The sequence below is a fragment of the Lynx rufus genome, unplaced genomic scaffold, assembly GCF_022079265.1.
Source record: "Lynx rufus isolate CCGP_SWC_20201006 ecotype Redwood Valley unplaced genomic scaffold, mLynRuf1.p SCAF_7, whole genome shotgun sequence".
Classification (NCBI taxonomy): Eukaryota; Metazoa; Chordata; class Mammalia; order Carnivora; family Felidae; genus Lynx; species Lynx rufus.
Window position 1 is genome coordinate 114,480,808 of NW_025814889.1, and position 18,560 is coordinate 114,499,367.

At 36.0% G+C, this 18,560-nt stretch overlaps 1 protein-coding gene across 1 annotated transcript in view; it reads right to left on the bottom strand.

The window, feature by feature from the left end:
* EEA1 (early endosome antigen 1) overlaps nt 1-18,560 on the bottom strand; it is a 115,900-nt gene that overhangs the window by 78,342 nt on the left and 18,998 nt on the right. Inside the window, exons 2-6 of the mRNA XM_047065385.1 lie at nt 15,468-15,560; nt 3,589-3,713; nt 2,947-3,001; nt 2,788-2,853; nt 627-666 (exon numbers count right to left, since the gene is read on the bottom strand). Coding sequence (XP_046921341.1) covers nt 627-666; nt 2,788-2,853; nt 2,947-3,001; nt 3,589-3,713; nt 15,468-15,560 — 379 coding nt within the window. The remainder of the gene's footprint in view (nt 1-626; nt 667-2,787; nt 2,854-2,946; nt 3,002-3,588; nt 3,714-15,467; nt 15,561-18,560) is intronic.

Here is an 18,560-nt window from a genome sequence, read left to right on the forward strand (position 1 = left end):
GCTAACCTCAAAATACAAATCTGATTATTCATTGAGCATTCCTCCAAAGTCAATTACAAAGATGATAGCTTCATCATTTTATTTCAAGAGAAAAAGAGGACATCATTCTTCAAACTAGATTTAACTTTTCACTAAAATGTACTAATGTGATATTTCAGAAGTTTATAACTTCAGAATATACAGAACAAAGAAAACACTAAGATTTTTTTATCAACTGATTAAACTATAAAGTTCACAAATAATATTCTAAACCTAAAATATGACTATTAGCTTCACTGTTTTAAAGCCAGAAAGTACAATCACAATACAAATTCATGTAGCAGGGATCAGAGAAAAAGAAAGTAAAAAGTGAAAAAGAAGAATGAGGGGGGTGCCTGGGTGGCTCAGACAGTTAAGCTTCTAACTCTTGATTTGGGCTCAGGTCATGATCTCACGGGTTCCTGAGTTTGAGCCTCTAGCTCTGCTCTGCACTGACCATGTGGAGCCTGCTTGGGATTCTCTGTCTCCCTCTCTCTCTGCCCCTCCCCTGCTTGAGATCTCTCTCTCAAAAATAAGTAAATAAACACTTAAAGAAGAAGAAAAAGAAAAATGAAGAAATATCTGCCTTAAGCAAAGTTCAAAGTTACCTGCTGATGAATCAGCCACCAATCCATCAGGTTTAGACTCCTCAATGGAAACAAGACATAAACAAATGCATTAAAAGAAAAAGACAATACTATTATAATTGCCAATGTGAAAAAAGTCTCTACAAGCCACATTCTATCAGGTAAGTAGCAAGATTCTGATTAAATTTTGGTCTGTTCACAATCTTCCAGATTTCTAAAGTACCATTAGGCAGACTGGCATAATGATCTAGCTGCAGTCACTGGTTCTAAGAATTTTTTTTATGTTAACACATATTTAAATTATTGTGAATCTTACAATAGGTATCATCTTAAGTTCTATAAATTCAGTAAAGATTTTAAAATAATATAAATTATAAGTATAAATATAGATTCTAAAGCCAATACTTAAGTCAGCAAATAAGATTCAATACTATAATATATAAAAATCTGCAGAAGTGAAAACATGCCATGAACTATCACTACTATAAAGTTTGGCATTAAAAGCACAAATTTTTAATTCATGATTATAAATCATCTTTTAAAAAAGCAGAAATAAAGAATATATTCCATAAGGTTTAATTTATTATGTGCATTAGGAATAAAATACTATACTGCCAAGTCATTATTTCCACATTCTAAAGAATTACACATATCTTCAAGAGTTTAATAAAGCAACTCCTAGTGTATCTGACTTATTTTCCTATACATTAGATTTAGACATATTGGTTGCTAAGAACCATCAATATTTTAAATACATTTTCCCCAAGGTAAATTTCCTACCAAGGCAATTTCACCTTGCACTGTGGAGAATTTAATTTATTAAATGTGAAACAGTCATCTCAAATGTGGTAAACAATTTCCTCTGTTTTCAAGTACAAAAAAATAATACAGCACATGTTTGATTATTTGTTAATGGCATTTATGTAAAACAGAGTAAATGAACTTTAAGTACTTTAGATTACTAAAAACCTCTTTCACAGCCTCAAATAGAGAAGCTGAGTAGTAATAAGACTAATAATATCTTGTTATCCATTTATTAGGGATTTTTTTTCTAGTCCAAATGACATTTTTGGTGAAAAAACAAAAAGGCAAAAAGATAGACTGAGAGTCACAATGTACTAAGATAACAGGCAACAGGATCACTAATTACTTTATAAAAATATTAGAACTATTATTGAAGGTTATCCACTTTATTCTTACAAATGAAAACTACATTTAGTAAAATTTATTACTCTATGATCCTTCATGTAATTGTAGTGCAAAAGCCAATATAATTTTAATATAAAAATCATAGTTGGTTAAGACATTTAGAAAATACATTAAATTATGTATCAACAGAATCTTACTCCAAAGTAACCACTTTTGTTACCCATGATTTTCGTTTTTTCTACATATTATTTTTATATAGAGCTGTGTGTGTTTGTGTGTATACATACACATATACATAAATACCTTTATTCTGTTTTTTAAAACCTAATACTGTTTAAAAAAATAACTAAAATTGTTAATACAACCATCTCCCCATATTTTCAAACAATCTTCAGTAATATTAACAGGCGTGTCTGGGTGGCTCAATCGGTTGAGCAACTGACTCTTGATTTCGGCTCAGGTCATGATCTCACTATTGGCGAGATCAAGCTCATGTCAGGCTCCATGCTGAGAGTGCAGAGCCTGCTTGGGATTCTCTCTCTCTCTTTTTATCTCTCTCCCCCTCCTTCCCTCCCTCAAAAATAAGCAAACTTTAAAAATTTTTTTTAAAAAGAATATAAACAGTAAACAGTTAATAATAGTTCTTTCCCTACTAGTAGACAATTTAGTGATCTCCCATTTGTCACAACACAAATGCTCTGAAGAATCTCACTATTGTCTGAACCTATATTTTTTAACCATTTAGGGATATTTTCAGAAAATAAGAATAATGCAGCCTGGTATTAAGAAAAAAAAAAAAAAAACCCACAGGTAACTGATTCTTAATGGAGCACCTTTAAGAAATAACATCTGAGCTTCCAAAATACTTGTCTGCATTCATTAGAATTACAAAGGCTATACACTGTAGGCTATTAAATACAGATAAATTCATTAGGAAGTTATTTATATCAGGCCACCTGCTTACAAAATGTTTATTTTTAACAATGAAAATAAACATCTAATAAACACACTTCAAGTATTTAAAAGCATTTACTTGCTGTTGCAGCCCTTGAAATTTTTCTAATTCTTTCTTTAATTCTTCTGAGTACCATTTTTCTTCCTAAGGAAAAAGAAAAAGATTTTTAATTAAATTTCAAAAGATTTATTATCTGAAACACTGAAAATACACAAATGTAATCATTTCTACTCTTACCTTAAGTGAAGCCTGAAGGTCTTGGACCTCTTGTCTAAGTAGTGTTAAATCATCTCTAAACATATATTGGAGAAAAAAGGAATTAATAATTAATGTTCTCTAACAACCTGGTCTCTTAATAAATCATGGCTAGTGACTGCACATTAATTTCTAGTTTTTGCAATTCTTAAAAAAAAAGCTGCTTAGAATTTTATGTATACTGGCATATATATATAACCCTTAGAAAAATAATTTTATTCTGAAAGCTCCTCATTCATAAATGGAAAAACACTTTATCACAGAAGTGATATAATCATTAACTGCCTGAGGCCAGAAACAAAATATCTCCCATTAAATTACTAACCATAAGGATCAATACCTTCCTATTGTAGTTAGCATAAAATCTAAACTCATTAACAAGGACTATACAATCTATACAATCTAGTCCCTGTCTTAACACTCTCCTGCTCATTCACTCAGCTCAAGCAACACTGGCTTCTTTCTGTTCCTTGAGTCTTGTCAAACTTCTTACATTCTGTTCTCCTCACCTAAGAGTCAGTCTGACAAGGAATGGTGAGCACACTCTCAAGGCCCTAACACAGGAAAGAGGTAAGATCACGTGCATTCATAATAGCATTACACTTCAAAGCAATTGTACTGTACCGCTTCAGAGCAAGAGCCTCTCCTCCATGACTTGAATCATTACCAGCATCATGAACTACCTCATAGTGTTTGAAAAGTTCATCAGCAGACCCAAGGGATTTCATACACTGGGGACATATGAAACCCTATAGAAAGAGGGAGAAAAAGGTTACAAAACTGTGTTGAATATTGTAAAATAGCAATTTGTATGTTATGAAATACGGTCTAATGTCTTACACCAATGGTGCCATTAGTAAATTGTAACTTACGATGTTAAGCCCAAATTCAGGTATTGTGCAAAAGTACATCACCATCTATTCTGATTGAAGTTTACAAAATAAAAAAAAAAAAAAAAAAAAAAAAAAAAAAAAAACCCTTACAACTATCTTTTAGGTTGAGTAAATTGATGGCTAGAGTACAGAATTCTAATTTGAGAAGTTCTAACCTAGGAGACTAGTTGAGAAGTCTGCCATCATATTCCCACCCCTCTCTCTAGATATCCCCTTAGTAAAATAACAGCTGTTCCAATCTACTTCCTAGTAATGATAACCAAAAAATTAAGAATATAAAGCATTCTGATCACTGAGGGAAAAGGTACTGTATTAAATAACTCATAATTACCACAGAGTATCCACAATGCTTGAGAAGTATTCTAGTCAGTAAATTCTTTGCTAACCTAAGATGAACACTATAAAAGCCTAAAATTAATAGACCCATAAAATATTAAACACTTATAAATATTCTCAGAATTATATGGTTATGGCATACAAGGTCCTACATGAATATTTCCTCAATGAGCTAATCACTCTGATGCTGGGGCACCTCTCACTCTCCACAACTATACTGAAACTTTCAACTATTCAGATTTACCTACGTTCTCCAAACCCACCACGGTATCCCACATTTCCGGGCCTTTGCATATACTGATTTTCCCTCCAGCACTACCCTTAGTAGCTTGTCAAGTTTCTACATTCCCTATAATACACAACACACTGGAGCTTTTCATCCATGTTTCCCTAATGGCTACCGTAGTATTTTTGAACACACTCTATATTTTCTATGTTATATATTTATTTTTAAAATATGAATAAAATAAATTAACGACTGGCTGGCTCAGTTGTTAGAGCATGAGACTCTTGATCTCAGGGTCGTGAGTTCAAACCTCACATTGGGCATGGAGCCTACTTAAAAAATAGATAAAAATAAAAAAACAAAAATATGAATGAACCTGGCAGGGCAGAATTTGGCAAAAAGACAGAAGAGCTTTAACATCTTGCAGGTTATAAAACTTTCCAAGGAATAGAGTGAAGTAATAAGTACTCCGAACAAGTAAAAACTTAAAAATAAAGAAACTTCTCCTTAATTGGGTGCTATACAAATAGCATATATTCATTTATTTATGTACATTATGTAGCAGAATGAAGGCTCACTGAGTACTAGGGAATACTGATATGTAGACAAACATTACCAGACAATGGTATAACATAAGTAAATATATAGGAAATATATAAAACTATAAAATATATAAACTATAGGAACACAGGAAAAAAGAATCCAACTCTGTCTGTTGCAGGAGTTAGTGTTTTGCAAAAACTACACAGAAACTCATTTATGTTATATGTATGTGTATATACACTGGACACTGGAATTGGATACTGAAGAACGAGCAGGAGTCACTTGTCAGAAATAAAAGAGAGGCATTCTAACAAAGGTGTGGAAAGAGGTTTGAAACACAGACGTGCTGCATTTGGAAAACAGAGGTATGTTCTGATCATAGAAGTAGAGCAAAGGGCAGGGGCACAACAGGTGAGTGAACGCAATGATCACCTATGAAACTCTGCAATAAGCAAAGGTAGTAGTACTAAGTACTCAGGATGTACCTTTGCACATCTGAATGACGCCATTAGGCTCCAGAGATATTTGATGCGCAGCACTGTCTTTTGAATGAATGAATGTCCCCAGCCTATGTGTTAATCTAGCTCATGTTATGCTCTTTCTTCAAAATCATCTATTATCTACCATTATGTTTTATGACGGCTCCACTTTATACCTAATTTGCCATTCTTATAACTTCTACTCGGTAACTGTTGTACCACAATAGTTAACATGCTTTTAGTGCAACAGCTATACTATTTAGCCGGTCATTTCTCTTTTGCATGTCAGCTTCTACTAGTATCTAGAAGGCAAATTTCAGAATGTTCGCCAGAGAAGCCACAGACCAATTACACTATTTAATCTTTACAACTTTGGCTTTTTGACTATTGTCTCTACTTCCAGATTTTGGGTCTAGATATCTAAAGATACCAAGAAAGCTCACGATCACATTAAGGTATGCCATACCTTCTTAAAGCTTCTAAATATTACCAGGTTAATACTCCAGAAAGAACTGATTCATCCCTAAAGAGAAATTTTAGAAATTCAGTAATATATATTTAATCATAGAAATATTCCACCTAAGTGAATTTTCCATATGATTCACCTAAATGAATTTTCCATGTTTAAATAACACTTTAATTTTGGGACATTTCTAATAAAAATAAATCTTTCTAAAATACATATACTTTCTCACCTTCTTAAATAGAAGATACTAAACTGTTGTTTGGTGTTTCAGATGCATAAATATTTATCACTGAACGGGTGACTTTTACTCTACTAATTCTGGCCTCTTTAATCTCTGGACCCACAGTTTATAGTTTTTTCTTACACCCTGTTTTGTCTTTCCACAATCATTTCTTAAAATTATTCACATAGTGGGGCGCCTGGGTGACTCAGTCGGTTAAGCACACAACTCTTGGTCTCGGCTCAGGTCATGATCTCGTGGTTGGTGAGTTTGAGCCCCGTGTTGGGCTCCACACTGATGGTGCAGAGCCCACTTGGAATTCTCTCTCTCTCCCTCTCTCTGTCCCTCCCCCACTTGCAGACTCTGTCTCTCAGAATAAATAAACGCAGACAAAAATGTTTTAAAAATATTATTCAAGTGCTATTTCTAGTAATGCTAGCCTGACATAGATGGGAAGGATAAAGAAAAAAGCCTATCAAGACCACATCACTCATTTATAATAAAAGTAACATAAGCTCAGAGTGAATATCTGAGGGATGCCCCCTGAATACAGTGCATGATCTTTCATTCATGGGCTTTGTAATACTAATAGTGGATATTAAGAGACTGCTTCTCTATTTCTTCGCAACCACCTTTGAGGGTAGATCGATAACTTCCACAAAAATGCTGTTAGTAAACAGTAAAACACTAAAAACAGCCAGCTACATTTTTCCCTTAATTATTCCAAATTTCTCACCAACTTCCAAACATGCACACACCCAGACATACACACACTCTACTTAAGATTAAGCGATCTCTAATCCTTTCTCAGATACACTAAAGAACTTACCTTAACTTGATATTTATGGTATCCTTCTTATACCAAGTGCTCTTTCAGTTAAAAATAAAGTTCTTATTTAAATGACAAGTAGGTGATATTGTCACTTTTGATTTTGGCTAACCCATAAAGAAGAAAAGTTGGCACAAGAGGTATGAAAGACAAGTGGTAAAATGCTAAGGAGAGCTCCAAGAATCTTTTAGGTCTCTCTTTTTGCTTGCACCAGTTAGCTAGTTTAACCAGTTGGTGTCTCCCTATATTGCACCCATTTTCCGTATCACCCTAGAAAATGTCTGGTTTAACTGTTCCCCAGTAAAGCTTTTCTGGGGTTCTCCTCAGGTTGAATCACCACTGCACTCTTTTTACAAATAATATTTATCACAGAAATTGCCTGGGATAGAGATCATATCTTTTTTTATATTCTTCACTTACCAAAATATATGATGCATAAGAAGTACACTACAAATATGCCAAATAAGTGAATGTTTGGTGAAATCCTTTCTTATATATATAATTGCCAGACAGAAAAACACATGTCTTTTTTTTTCTTTTGTCTTTCTGGGTACAAGGAGTTTCATTCTTTTGTGAGACTTGCAAAAGAATCAGAAAAGCTATGTTTCTCTTTGTTTTTAGATTATTGCAGTGATTTTCAAAAGAAAGAGATCAAGATCATCTAAGAAACTTTTTCCAGCCTGCAAAAGGGCAATACTTGCCCTCACTGGCTTCCACCCTCAGCCTTAGATATGGCCCGTCCCACACACTACAGAGAGACATTTGGATGATACACTGTTAATGATGAGTATGTGCCATTTGTCACCTTCCTCAAGTCTAGGGAGTCAAAACAAAGACCGAAACAATGGTACATCCAGGCTCTAATGCTGGATACTTTCTCAAATAAAAACAGCAACAATTAATATGCAAAGTCCTCTTTCTATATACGAGTATAAAGCATTTTAACCCAAAGCATTTTTAAATATGCTTTACTAAAACATTAACTAAATGATAAAGATACAACTTACATATGGTGAAATCAGGCATCATTCACTTTATATTTTGAATTTCATGGCAAAATTTATGCAAAAATATTAACTTAAACTTTTATATTTGTTTACAGATTCACAAAAAAGACAGCTGCAAACAGTAAGAGCAATGAACCCAACTTCCCAAGAGCCTGCTTTCCTTATTGAACCTTCTTTTAAGCATGCATGATTAAAGCAATCCATATTCCCTTTGTAGCAGAAAAAGTTAAGCAACACCAAGGCAAGGAAAAACAAAGCTATTCTGCAACCCATAACCAAGCTGCTAAAGCAAAATATACAGGACCCACAGTAACACTGGAGTCATTAAGAAGTTCCTGTCCTCTTGTTTCATTTTCAGCGTGCACTTGCTGGTAATGCTCCGACAAATCACTAGCAGTTATACATCTTTTCATACATAATGGACAGATGAAACCCTGTGAAATAACAACTTTTAGGAGGATATACATAAAAAGTTATTTATAAAACAAAATACAGACAATGAAAACAGACATAACAGGAAAATAATTAGTATATCTCTTTTTAGTATACATAAGGGAAATTTTCAAGTAGTAACTATATACAAAAACTGAAAGGTCTATCCAAAGTAGGACGTCTAAAAGTAGCTCCCATCCTTATGCTGGAAATTCCCATTGGTTCAATTTTATCACAATTACCAGTTGCTTTAGTTGGGAGTATTATTATTCTTTTTGTTTATGACAGTCTGTCCTTACTTATCTAAGAGCCATTATTGGCAAGTTAGCTTTTATTTTCGATCAAGAAATGACAGGCAGTTATAACAAATAGCTTTATGCGACATCATGTTCTCAACAAAAAAAAGTCCTTACAATGAAAGCAATTTTTAGTCTTTACCATAATCCACTAGCCTAAGACCCCATATTTGCCCATAGCCGTAATTCCCAGTAGGGGACTCTTCCTTCTAAATTTATGAACCAAATAAAACCATTTTAAGTCAATCTCCCCAATTCCCTATTCCTAACAGTATCTGTGTTTTCAAATGTGGGCCATTACACTGATCTATGGTTTAATGTTTTGTCAGACAGGAAAGTAGAGGGATAAGAGAACAGAGGAACTGAGAGTATCGGAAAGTGAATAAAATGGAGAGTGTAGTGAAGGACAATAGGTTATAAACGCCATGGGTTTTTGTGTCAAAAATAATGTGGATTTGAGACTCAACCAATGCTAACTATATGACTTAAGGAAGTTACTTTACTTTGCTAAACATCAACTTCCTCATCTATAAAATGGGGTTAATGTTAGTACCTATTCCTCTAGAGTTATCATGAAGTACATAAAATGCTTAGTCTAGTCATAAGGCATTGTTCAATAAATATTCTGTCATTAGATGTATGGTTAGAGAGGAAAGGAAATGAAGCCAGGAAAGGTTGAAAGACCAGAAGATAGGAATTAAAAACCTGAAATATTCAGCAAGGCCAAAGAAGTAGTAAGAACATGAGAAAGTTTTTGAGAAGACAGGTAGTTGTGTAAGAATGGAAAGATACAGTTTTGACATCTCAGGTGAACTATTCTACTGCATAAGATGGAAGGTACTGACATGAACTTGAGTAGCCAGAAAAAATTAATAAAGATCACTGGCATTGAAAACATTAAAAACTGGGAGACTTGGATGTTCCTTGAGTCACTAATGTCACTAAGGATATAACAAAGGAGAGGATGACTGTAAATAAGGACCCAAAGTGGGAGGGCAGGCAGGGCAGTAGTTAAGAGCTAGGCTTCGAATCCTGGATTCACACCACTCTTAGTAAATTATATGACCTTCAATTTCCTCATCTGTGAAATGGGGTAACAGTAACACCTACTTCATATGGGGGGGGGTCTCATGAAAATTAAATGAGATAGTACATGCAAAGTGCTTATCATAGCATCTGATACAAAGAAAACATTCAATAAATGTTAGCAATGATTAATATCATTAATTCCTTTTGTTAACAACCCTTAATAAAGGAGATTAGCCAGAGGATGAAAGTGAGGAACGTGAATTCTTTCTTTGTTGTTTTCTCTTTTTACTGATGAAAGAGTTGTCTTCTAGGCAACCACAGTCCAAAGTGCTGGAACCACAGAATAGTAATTCCTTAAAGGAATGCATCATTTGCATATTTTTTTTGCCATGATAGCTTTGTTCTGCCTTTGACTTTACTAGTTTCTTCACTGTAAGTTTCCACATACAATATTCAATCATTCACTCAAAATGTGTGTACCGAGTGTGATTACTGTGTTCCAGCCATTATTCTGCGGTGCTGAGAACAAAATGATAAAATAAGGCACAAAGTCCCATCCTCAGGAAGCTTACAGGCTTCTTAAAAAAGTTATGAAAGAAAGTAATTACATTTTAGAGCACACTAATCAGAAAATCCCAGTAGAGGGGCGCCTGGGTGGCTCAGTCGGTTAAGCATCCGACTTCAGCTCAGGTCATGATCTCGTGGTCCGCGAGTTCGAGCCCCGCGTCGGGCTCTGTGCTGACAGCTCAGAGCCTGGAGCCTGTTTCAGATTCTGTGTCTCCCTCTCTCTCTGACCCTCCCCTGTTCATGCTGTCTCTCCCTGTCTCAAAAATAAAATAAACATTAAAAAAATTAAAAAAAAAAAAAAAGAAAAAAGAAAATCCCAGTAGAACCGCCTTCAAACTATATTTAGACCCTCAGGACCTCCACTGTTAACTACCCTGTCGCAGTCAGTCTCACACCGCACAGGGATCACTGCAACAGCCTTTCAACGGCCTCTCTGCTTCTATCCTTACTCCATGAACAGTTTATTTTCCACACAGCAGTGAGAATGTATCCTATAAAGATGTAAACAAGTTTTGTCACTTCCCTTGTCAGAACTCTCCAACGGCTTCCCATCTCATCAGCAGTAAAAACCAAAGTCTGTACAAAGGCCTGAAAGGCCCTGCATAAGGTGGACCTGATTAGCTCACAGACCCAAACTCTCTTCACTCACTGTGCTGGAGCCACACTAGCCTCCCTGCTGGTTTTTCAGCATGCCAAGCATGCTCCTACCTCAGAGACTTTCCACTTGTTCCACATGAATGAAACATGGTTGTTCCAGAAACCCACATGACTCATTTCCTCACTTCTTTCAGTTCTTCCTGAGCTATGCCCTTCTCAGAGAAGTCTTCCCTGACAATCCTATTTGAAATTGCAACCACCCAAAACACTTCTTATGCCTCCTTCCCTGCTTTATTTTTCTCAATAACATCAGTTGTTTCCCTCTGTCCGTTTTCGTATGTTTTGGGGGTTTTTGCCTATTTCCACCTACAAGAATATAAGCTTTACCAGGATAAAGATTTTTTTTTTAATGTTTATTTATTTTTGAGAGAGGAAGAGAGAGAGAGACAGAGCACGACCAGGGGAGGGGCAGAGAGAGGGAGACACAGAATCCAAAGCAGGCTCCAGGCTCTGAGCTGTCAGCACAGAGCCAGACGCAGGGCCCAACTCATGTACGGCGAGATCATGACCTGAGTGGAAGTCGGACGCTTAACCGACTGAGCCACCCAGGTGCCCCTACCAGGATAAAGACTGTTGACTATTTTACTCACTGTCATATCTCCAGCATCCAGAACAATGTCTGACAACAATAGATATTTGATAAATAAGTGTATCTCAGAATAATCATTATCAAAAGGATAGGAAATACAATTCCCCAGGAGCACATGGAATAAGCATCTATCCTACATGTGAGTCAAGTGAAGTTTACTGAAAAAGTAATTATCTGTAATGAGACCTGAAGGATAATAAGATATTAACCAGGCAGAAAAGTAAAAGAACAGGTAAGACATGGGGATCAGCATACAGATGTCCAGAGATAAGAAAAAACTTGGCACACCTTAAAAGCGGGAAATCTGTATGCCTGGATCAAAGAGCATAAAGAAACAGAACTACACATATAAGGTCAATTGACTTCCCACAAAAGCAAAAATTTAATTCAATAGGAAAAGGTAATATTTCAACAAATAGTACTGAAACAACTATATAAAAAGCTGTGGTTTCCATATCCATATGGAAAAAATGAACCTCAACCACTATCCCATACCATACACAATATTTTAAAAGAAACCACAGACTTAAATATACACATTAAAATGAATTTTTTTAAGTACCATTGGTACACATAGGAGAAAGCCTCTATGACACTGAGCTAGGCAAAAAAATTCATAGAACGACCCAAAATCACTATCCATAAGAGAAAAGGCTGACAAACTGGACTTCACCAAAATTAAAAACTTCTCTTTGAAAGACACCATGAACAAAATGAAAAGCAAACCACAGACTAAGAAAAAAACATAACATCACATATATCTGATTGTGGTGTAAAGTCAAAAATTGAGACCCAGTATTATGCACTCCTTTGTCAACAGGTGAGGGGAGAGCTTCACGTGGCCTAACTACAAGTTCCCTCCCCACTCTGCTCCCACAGATAGGGGCCTGCAGTCAAACACCCCTCCTCTTCACAGAGCCTGCGTATGCCTAAACAGCAGGTTTCAGTTCCCTGTCAGCCCACAGAATTATTCTAACAAGCCAATCATATGCTCCAGGAACCAAGGGGCACCTCATCCTCTTGATACTATAAACCTTGCCTCTCTCAGCCCGCGGTTGTTCATTTCGTTCCCGAGTCCAATCCTCATATGGCCCTTCATGGCATACAGTGTCCTCCTGGGTCATGAGTCTTTTGAATAATAAACTGCTGTTGACTTCATCTGTCCAGTGTCAGGTTAGTTTATGTTCAGCCATCCCTGTGAGCCCAGAACAGGAATCCTTCCCTAGCCAACAGGGCAAATAGGAGGCAATCAAACTATCGACAAGACTTGCACCCAGAGTAGATAAATAACTCTTACAATTCAATAATAAAAAGAGAAATAATCCAACTTTTAAAGTGGTCAGATTTCCAGTTGCAGACAGAAAGGAATAGATACACTTTTCCCTATTCTTCCTGTTGAGCACACCTAACATCCCTAGACATTATATATAAAACAAACATAAGAAAACTCTGAAAGGTGAAGAGAAGGAAGACCAGCTAAGGATCTTGGGATCCAAGCACTGATACAATGATGAATACTCTGGGTTTTCTTTTGCATCATATATTCCAGACTGGGTGCTGGAGAAGCTGGCAACCTGGAAACTTCAGTGAGCGCTTACAAAAAAACCTGCCCTCTCTAGCCAAAGGAGCAGGAAAATGCGGGTCATCAATGAGTAGTTCAGTGGGTACTAAGGATGGAAGCCAGACTAGAAAGGGATAAAGAGTGAACAAAGACATCTGCTTCTGGCGATTCATTATACTAAATACTCTGAACAACCATCCTGGTGATAACTAAAGGATATAAAAAATCACTTATTACATTACATATTATACACATTACATGTCTGATATAAACTGACTGTGTATCCTCATATTGGAATTATGTTGAAGTTACATTGAAATCCTAACTCCCAATGTGATGGTATTAGGAGATGGGGTTTTAGGGAGGTGATTAGGTCAGAAGGGTGGAACCCTCAGGAATGTGATTAGTGCCCTTGTAAAAGATCTCAGACGGCTCTCTTGCCACTTCAGCAATATGAGGATGGCCACCTATAAACCAGGAAGCAGGCCCTCACCAGACACAGAATCTGCCTTGATCTTGAACTTCCCAATCTCCAGAACTCTTGAGAAGTAAATGTTTGTTGTTTAAGCCACTGAGTCTATAGCACTTTTGTTATAACAGCCCATACGAAGACAATATTACACATTATCTTAAATAATAAAATATGACATAAATATCATATGAATAAAGCAAGGTATTGCTTTATTTCTATTTCTTTTTTAAGTTTTTTATTTTGAGAAGGGGAAGGGCAGAGAGAAAGGGAGAAACAATCCCAAGCAGCTTCTTCACTGTCAGTACCAAGCCTGACATGGGTTCAGTCTCACAAACTGTGAGATCATGACCTGGACCAAAATCAAGAGTAGGACGCTTAATGGACTGAGCTACCCAGGTGCCCTTCTGACTATTTCTTTAAAGTCTCAGAGACATTTCAAATTCCATATAGATGGCTGCTAAGGGCACAAAGTTAAAACCTAGGGTTTGTACAAAGTGGGATGCCAAGGTAAAAGGGAAACAAACTGAAAGAGAGACTGATAGAAAGAGACAGAGAGAGAGACAGAGATCACCCAAGACCTTGACAAATATGTACCCAAGCACTGGGCATATGAACCTCTAGAGCAGTATTATATGCCAATGGGAATAATTCATGACATGGATAAAAACTAGTGGCAGGAGGGACAGAAAATAAAATGAGAATGTGAGAGAACGGAATCCAGAGCACAAGAGAACGGATTGAAATTTGATAAGAAAAGGAACTGTTTTCTGTGTACTAAAAAAAGAGAGAACAAAGGTGCCAAGTATAGATTTGGACATTCAGCCAATACTTCCTATGATATAGAAGGTGACTGAGGGAAGATGGGAGAGGGTAGCACACATGAGAGATGTGAGGATATAGAAGGCAGTAAAACTATCTCAAAGAGTAGGAAAATGACCCTAAGAAGAAAATACAGCAGGATCACCAGGCACTGCTCACTACGCACTAGAGACTCTTTTTTTTTTTTTTTTTTGATCCAACTGAGGTCAACAATTAAACTTGCTCTTAATAAAGTTCAACTGATACTTTTATTCTCACTTTCATGGTCTTTTAGATCTTCTCAAGGTTAATACCCATATACATGAAATCAGATGGCCAGAAAGAGACAAAACAGGGAGATGAATGCATAGAGACAAAACCAGAAATACACAAGACAGAAAACAGACTCACCAGCAAACAGGTGTGGAAAGGGGAGCACAGAAAAGGGGAACTAGGTAGGCAGTACAACTGGGCCCAGAAAGGGGCAAGTGACAAAAACTGTCAGAGCAGAATGTGAGTGCATCCATATCTTAAGGACATTATTGGTGGTTTTTATGTTCTTCTCTTCCCTTTTCTCATTTTTCTATAATGAGCAAACAATGTTTGTTAAAAATAATTAATCATAATAAAGCAAATACTAAGGCTAACTTCTCAAAAATATTGAGTTCTTTCTTACTTTCCCCATTACTTTTTAATAAACTATGAAAGATAAAAGTTCTTGCAAAGTTGTAAAGACAGCAAATAATGTATAAACTTTATAGATAAGTTAATCTAATTTTTCATTAACTCAGTAGTTCATGCCAGTACAAACACTAATTAATTGGTAATTTTTACAAACAGATGTCAAAATCTTCCTTAAGTTCAGATGACATTAGCAATGAAGACAAATTAACAATATTAATTTTCAATTTTAATATACACTTTCTTAGTCTTAGAACTAAACACCGTATTTTTCTAGAAGTGTGATTCAAAAGTCGTATTTCAGTTTGTAAGAAGGATGAGACCTTTCCTATGAAAGTTTAAATTACTGACCACTACTTCAAGTCTCTGCTCGTTTTCCTTTAATAATACCAAATTTTATTGCCAAATTATTATTTCCATACCTCTGAAGAGCTTTCATTATTGACATCCACTGTGTTTATAGGAGCAGCTGATGAATCTAAATCAGAACCTTGAGAGCCAACTCTCCCAGGAGTCTGAAACAAAGAGAGAAAAAAAATTCAAAGTAGGTATTAATAATATATTCATAAACTACTTAATAATCTAAACAGTAAACAGGGCTAGCCTTACACATAAAAGGAGAAGACAAATACCACTAGCAGCTATCCTTCATTGCAGAGTGTGCCCAATACTGTATCAAGGTCTCTGTATGCATTCTCTCATTTTTAGTCTTTTTAAATTAATAAAAAGCTTACATTTGTATATAGTGCCTTACGTCTTCAACTCACTTATAGTCTTCAACTCACTTTAGTCATAATGACATCTCTGAGACAGGAAGGGTAAATGTTATCTCTAGAGATGAGAAAACAGATTCAAAGTGGCTAAAAGACTTCTCAAGATTGTACTGTTAACAAAAATCAGAAAGAAGACCTTAGAGAAAAACTGAGAGCTTTCCCCCTAAGATCAGGAACACAACAGGGATGTCCATTCTCACCACTTTTGTTCAACATGGTGTTAGAAGTCCTAGCCTCAGCAGGCAGACAACACAAAGAAATAAAAGGCATCCAAGTTGGCAAAGAAATCAAACTTCCACTCTTTGCAGATGACATGATACTCTACATGGAAAACCTGACAGACTCCACCAAAAAACTGCTAGAGCTGATACATGAATTCAGCAAAGTTGAAGGATATAAAAAATCAATGTACAGAAACCGGTTGCATTTCTATACACCAATAATGAAGCAAAATAGAAAGAGGTATCAAGGAATCGATCCTATTTACAATAGCACCAAAAACCATAAAATACCTAAGAATACACCTAACCAAAGAGGTAAAAGATCTGTACACTAAAAACTAGAAAGCTTATGAAAGAAACTGAAGAAGACACAAAGAAATGGAAAAATATTCCATGCTCATGGATTGGAAGGACAAATATTGTTAAAATGTCAATATTACCCAAAGCAATCTACTTATTCAATGCAATCCTCATCAAAATTCTTCACAGAGCTAGAACAAACAATCCTAAAGTTTGTATGGAACCAGAAAAGATGCCGAATAGCCAAGGTAATGTTGAAAAAGAAAACCAAAGCTAGAGGCATCACAATCCCAGACTTTAACCTATATTACAAAGCTGTAATCATCAAGATGGTTTGGTACTGGCACAAAAACAGACACGGAGACCAACGGAACAGAACAGAGAACCCAGAAATGGACCCACAAATGTATGGTCAACTAATCTTCAACAAAGCAGAAAAGAGCATCCAATGGAAAAAAGACAGTCTCTTTAGCAAATGGTGCTGGGAGAACTGGACAGCAACAACATGCACAAGAATGAAACTGGACCACTTTCTTACACCACACACAAAAATAAATTCTAAATGGATGAAAGACCTAAATGTGAGACAGGAAACCATCAAAATCCTATAGAAGAAAACAGGAAGCAACATCTTTGACCTCAGCCACATCAACTTCTTACTTGACACATCTCCAGAGGCAATGGAAACAAAAGCAAAAATGAACTATTGGGACCTCATCAAGATAAAAAGCTTCTCTGCACAGCGAAGGAAACAATTAGCAGAACTAAAAGGCAGACTATGGAATGGGAGAAGATATTTGCAAATGATATATATCAGATAAAGGGTTAGTATCCAAAATCTATAAAAAACTTACAAAACTCAACACACACACCAAAAATAAATAATCCAGAGAAGAAATGGGCAGAAAACATGAATAGACACTTTTCCAAAGAAGACATCCGGATGGCAAACAGACACATGAAAAGACGCTCAACATCACTCATCATCAGGGAAATACAAATCAAAACCACAATGAGATAATACCTCACACCTGTCAGAATGGCTAAAATTAACACCTCAGGCAACAACAGATGTTGGCAAGAATGTGGAGAAAGGAGAACCCTTTTGCACTGTTGATGGGAATGCAAATTGGTGCAGCCACTCTGGAAAACAGTATGCAGGTTCCTCAAAAAATTAAAAATAGAACTACCCTATGACCCAGCAATTGCACTACTAGATATTTATCCAAAGGATACAGGAGCACTGCATCGAAGGGGCACATACACCCAAGTGTTTATAGCAGTGCTACTGACAATAGCCAAAGTGTGGAAAGGGCCCAAATGTCCATCAATGGATGAAAGGATAAAGAAGATGTGGTGTATATATATACAATTGAATATTACTCAGCAATCAAAATGAATGAAATCTTGCTATTTGCAACAACGTGGATGGAACTAGAGTGTATTATGCTAAGCAAAATAAGTCAGTCAGAGAAAGACAAATACTGTATGATTGCACTCATCAATGGAATATAAAAAACAAACAGATGAACTAGGGGAAAGGAAGGAAAACTAAGATAAAAACAGAGAGAGGCAAACTATAAGAGACTCTTAAATACAGAGAACAAGCTGAGAGTTGCTGGAAGGGGGTGGGGGGATTTTAAATGGGTGACAGGCATTAAGGAGCACACTTTTCAGATGAGCACCAGGTATCATATGTAAGAGATGAATCACTGGGTTCGACTCCTGAAGCCAAGACTACACTGTATGTTAACTAACTTGAATATAAATTAAAAAAAAAAATCTAAAATGCTAATCTTCTGATTCCTCTTGCATTGCTCTCTCTACTACACCAACTAAACTACAATCATTTGAGGGTTGCTGAAAAGATCAACACAGCCCATCCATCTGCCATCCATGCCAACCATTACCAATCTGTCTCTAATACTTGATATTCCATCCCAATGATACATACAATCTGGAGGATTAAAGGTCTTCTTTTTCTCCTCTAACATCATCATTCATTACTATCTAGATGTTACCTTAAAGGAACTGAAAATCTAGTAAAACACTGAGCAAGATTGAGCACAACAACTAACTTAATAATCCTCAGCAAAAAAACATTAATGGTACATACTATCATTATTTCCATTTCACACGAGAGAAATGAGGTGTGGAAATAAGTAATTTGCCCAAAGTCACATGGCTAATTAATGGAAGAAAGGATTTTAACTTGAGCAAA